The 4,134-nt window shown below is 52.1% G+C and overlaps 1 protein-coding gene across 1 annotated transcript; it reads left to right on the top strand.

Annotated features, from left to right (window-relative positions):
- Window positions 1-2,051: 2,051 nt before the first annotated feature.
- Window positions 2,052-3,457, top strand: LOC121835111. The gene is made up of 2 exons (XM_042289055.1): window positions 2,052-2,259; window positions 2,391-3,457. The coding sequence occupies exons 1-2, from the start codon at window positions 2,052-2,054 to the stop codon at window positions 3,455-3,457; spliced, it is 1,275 nt and encodes a 424-aa protein (XP_042144989.1).
- Window positions 3,458-4,134: the final 677 nt, after the last annotated feature.

The following is a 4,134-nucleotide window of genomic DNA, read 5'->3' on the forward strand; positions in this document are numbered from 1 at the left end:
TAAAATGCGCATGATCTTAATATACTCCTCTGTTCTCGTCTTCATGACGCTCGAGTCACTTTTCTTAGCTCTTGAGTACAGGCTGCTGTTGTACACCTTTCTTTCTAAAATGAACTGCGTGTGCTCAAGAGCTACAACAGGCAGTACTACGCCGGCCACCTCTAGTGCAGCTCCCTCGTCACATGTCAAGGTTCCCACAGCTGTGGGAGATCCCAGGATGCATGCACCGTCAGTGTACAAACACTGCGCAACCCTCTTAAAACTCAGCTTTTCATGGCAAATTTCCTTTGGGGCGTGAGGAGCTGCTGAAGTTCCTGCGCGGCCACAACTCTCTCAACTATCTGCATTGGTACCCCTTTGGCAGCTGTGACAGATTTGACAATGTTCCCATTCCCATTGTCAAACACGTTGCAAGTCATACACGACTCCATCTTGTAAAGACGCTCCACCTGTGCCACGAACCTCTGCAGGAGATGTCCTGGATACAAAAAAGGGAAATTATCAGGTTATGCTTGCCGATACAGTCACATAACAAGTGTCTGATAACTTACTACTGCAACGTCCCATTTCTCTTAGTTTGAACTCTACTTGCATAATAATGTTGACGGGGGCACTGCGGTCGTCGGAGCGAGCGGACGTGCTTCACATCGGCTCCCGCTTTGACGAGCCTTAAAAAGTGTCTAATTAGCCCAAATCTCTTTGATTTTGATGTAATTAGTTCAGTGGTGACGTGTGGAACCTGTGGACGCCATTTTTGGGAAGGTCGGCCCAGGACTTTTTGAATTAAGAAGCCTTCTTTCCGGGTAGTGGCCGAGGGCCGCAAAGCCTCACCGTACGAGCCCGCCAACAGCGGGTCTTCATCGTTGGATATGGCGCCTAAAGTGAGCATAAGCTCTGGAAATACTGTCGTTGAGGTCCCCGGCATGGATCTCGACCCCGAGGACTGCGCGGGATGGCTCCACGTGAAAATTGGCAAGAAAAACGAAACTTTGAAAGCTAAGCCTACCGCGCGGGTTGCGCGCCGAGCGATAGCGACGGCTACCGGGGAAGCGAGAATGCCGGGGATTCTCCCCAAGGAGGGAAAAAAAATCATCGTTCGACCCTGAGGAGGTTTGGACTTCGCCAGAACACCGGTGGTCACAGTAATTGCGGCGATAAGAGCGGCGGCCAACCTCTCGCCAACCGAGACCATTCCTGTCACCCAATGCCCGAACGTGCAGCAAAATATCATGGTGATCAGCACGCCGGACGAGCTCCGGGCGAGAAAATACGCAAATGTGAAAGGGATCAAGATCGGTGGCAAAACTTACGAGGTGAGCGCAAACGCGGCCGCGCCAAACGGCACGGTGAAAGGCGTGTGAAAGGGATCCCGCTTGAGGACTCGGCGTCAACAATATACTGTGACTGTTTTGAACATGAGGAACCCAACGGCGCGAGCAGCGCAAAGATTCTGCTCGTCAACGACCATCATCGTGGCATTCGAGGGACCGAAGGTACCCAATTACGTCTACTATGGAGGCGGACTTCTGCGGTGCACCCTCTACCGCAAACACATTGACGTCTGTCGAAAGTACGGGAAGGTGGGTCACCGGGCGGACGTCTGCCCTACGCCGGAAGCTAACATCTGCATTGGCTGCGGTGCAGCGGATAGCCAAGGGCACCTATGCACGCCGAAATGCAAGCTCTGCGGCGGTCCCCATGTCACAGGAGACAAGGAATGCAAAAAAAAAGTTCAAGACGCCGTACATCATCAGGCGAAGGCAGTGGGAACGCAAGACAACAGTTTCGGCGGGAAACCAATAAAAGGCGGGACAACAAGAAAAGGTGGGAAAGGGGATTCCCCCGAAGGGAATGGAGAACTTCCCACAGTTGCGCGCCTCGCGCTCCAGATCACCATCACGTCAGTCATCGCACTCGTGGAGCAGAAGCGCAGGTGGCAAAGTAACTTGGGCATAGGTGGCTGAGCCAGACAACAAAGAAATGAAGGCGCTTAGGAAGCGAACCCACAGCAAGCTGACAAGATCGCCGAGCAAGAAGAAACGATACGACGTATGGCAGCCGATACAGCAGCGATGAAAGAAATGATGCAGAAGATGGTTAACAAGAACCAAGCAGCGGGTGCAGAGGAACCGACCGAAACTGCGGAGGAACCTCCGGCAAAGCGAAGAAGCACAGAAACGAGTCGCATCCGCCGACTGGAAGAACACCAAGACAGATTTGAGAAAGTCCTCCTGGAGTGCATAGACAAGATCGAAGAAGGTTGCCGAAACATGGAAACCCGCTTCAATACGCTCATTGCCACGGTCACGGAACGATTGGACACCATAGCCAACCTCAAACCTTCGCAGCAATGGCAACAACATTAAAAGTATGGATCTGAAACTGCCGAGGCCTCAAAAACAAGAAAGCAACACTGCTGCAGCACATCAGGAATCAAAAACACAAACCGGACGCGATACTGCTGCAAGAAACAATAAGCCAAGACCCAAAACTCTCGGGATACAGAGCCCACGCGAAAACATTGGGACAGAAACAAAGAGGGATATGCACACTCGTCCGAAAGGGCATCTATTCGCTAGAACACGATTGCAAAGGGGACCCAAAACTCGAAAAGCAAGCCATCGAAATCTTAGCGGGGAAGGAAGGCATCTTCTTAACCAACGTCTACAGCAACCCCAAGCAAAGCAGACAAAGTTTCAAGAACCTCTTCCACAAGAGGCTTAGGAGGGCTGGGGACAACACGCTCGTCATAGCGGGAGACTTCAATGCACCGCACACGGGCCTGAGGCACCACACCACCTCGCGCAAAGGCCGAACCCTAATACAATACGCGACCGAAGCCGACCTACAACTAATCACAGACCCTAGATATCCAACCCTCGTGGGAAGGAAGTCGACGGACAGGGACACCACACCCGACCTGGTCTTCACCAACGAGGAAGAGACCAGCTGGACAAATACAAATGAAGACCTGGGGAGCGACCACTGCATAGTGGAAATCATCATCCCGCTAAAAGGCAAGACCAGACCAATCAGGAAATTCAACTACACCAACTGGGACGCATTCAGACAATTGGCGCCCACGGGAAAGATCGAGGACATCGAAGAATGGACGCCAGACCTGCAAAAGGCGACCACAAACGCATCTCGAGAAATAGAAACGACCGAAGACACCAAAGGCAAGATGGACAGCAGGCTGGCGCATTTCGTCGAAGCCAAGCAATCTATCCTCACCCGATGGAAGAAACAACGACTAAACAGAAGTCTGAGGAAAAAGATTGTGGATATCAACAGAGCAATCCACGAACACTGCAAGAAACTATCGGCACAGCAGTGGAAAGACACGTGCGACACGGCCGACGGGCAGATACTCAACGAAGCATGTGGCACCTGCTCCGACACCTGCCAGACGAGACAAAAACCAAGGGATTCCAGCACAACAGACTCGCGGGCCTAATCCAAACGGCACTACAAGAGCTAGGTGAACGAGAAACCAAGAAACGGCTACTAGATAAGTACCTCCCTGTCACGGAGAAGGAACTACACCCAGACTACGACGGACAGTCAAACGAAAAGCTAGACAGAGATCTCGAGGTGTGGGAAGTAAAGGCAGCTCTCGAGAAGGTGAACAGCAAATCAGCTGCAGGGCCGGTTAAGGTATCAAACAAGACCCTCAGAAACTTGGGCGAAGACACGATCGAAGCCCTCACGGAATACTACAACAAATGCTGGAGGGAAGGCAAACTCCCGAAACAGTGGAAAACAGCAAAGATGATACTACTCCCAAAGCCAGGAAAGCCCCCGGGTATCGAGTACCTCAGACCCATCTCGCTAACCTCGTGCGTGGGCAAGGTACTCGAACACGTCCTCATGACCAGATGGCAGCGACACCTGAAAGGTAATGGTCGCTTCCGGGACACCATGTTTGGATTTCGCGAAAGACTCTGCACGCAAGACGCGATGGCACTAATCAAATGGGAAGTGGTGGACGCCAAAAACAAGGGAAGAGCCCTGCTAGGGCTCGACCTACAAAGCGCGTATGACAAAGTGAAGCACTAGGCAGTCCTCAAGAGAGTCAACGAGCTGGGGCTCGGACTCAGAAGCTACAACTACATCAGAGACTTCCTCACGGGA

Source organism: Ixodes scapularis, unplaced genomic scaffold (assembly GCF_016920785.2).
Source record: "Ixodes scapularis isolate PalLabHiFi unplaced genomic scaffold, ASM1692078v2 PGA_scaffold11__112_contigs__length_91849675, whole genome shotgun sequence".
Lineage (NCBI taxonomy): Eukaryota > Metazoa > Arthropoda > Arachnida > Ixodida > Ixodidae > Ixodes > Ixodes scapularis.

What these genes read in the sequence shown, in the direction of transcription:
- LOC121835111 (XM_042289055.1), top strand. Translation starts at nt 2,052, where the DNA reads ATGGCAGCCGATACAGCAGCGATGAAAGAAATGATGCAGAAGATGGTT. An exon ending in CATAGACAAGATCGAAGAAG is followed by an intron (nt 2,260 to 2,390) that starts GTTGCCGAAACA and finishes GAAACTGCCGAG; the next exon opens with GCCTCAAAAACAAGAAAGCA.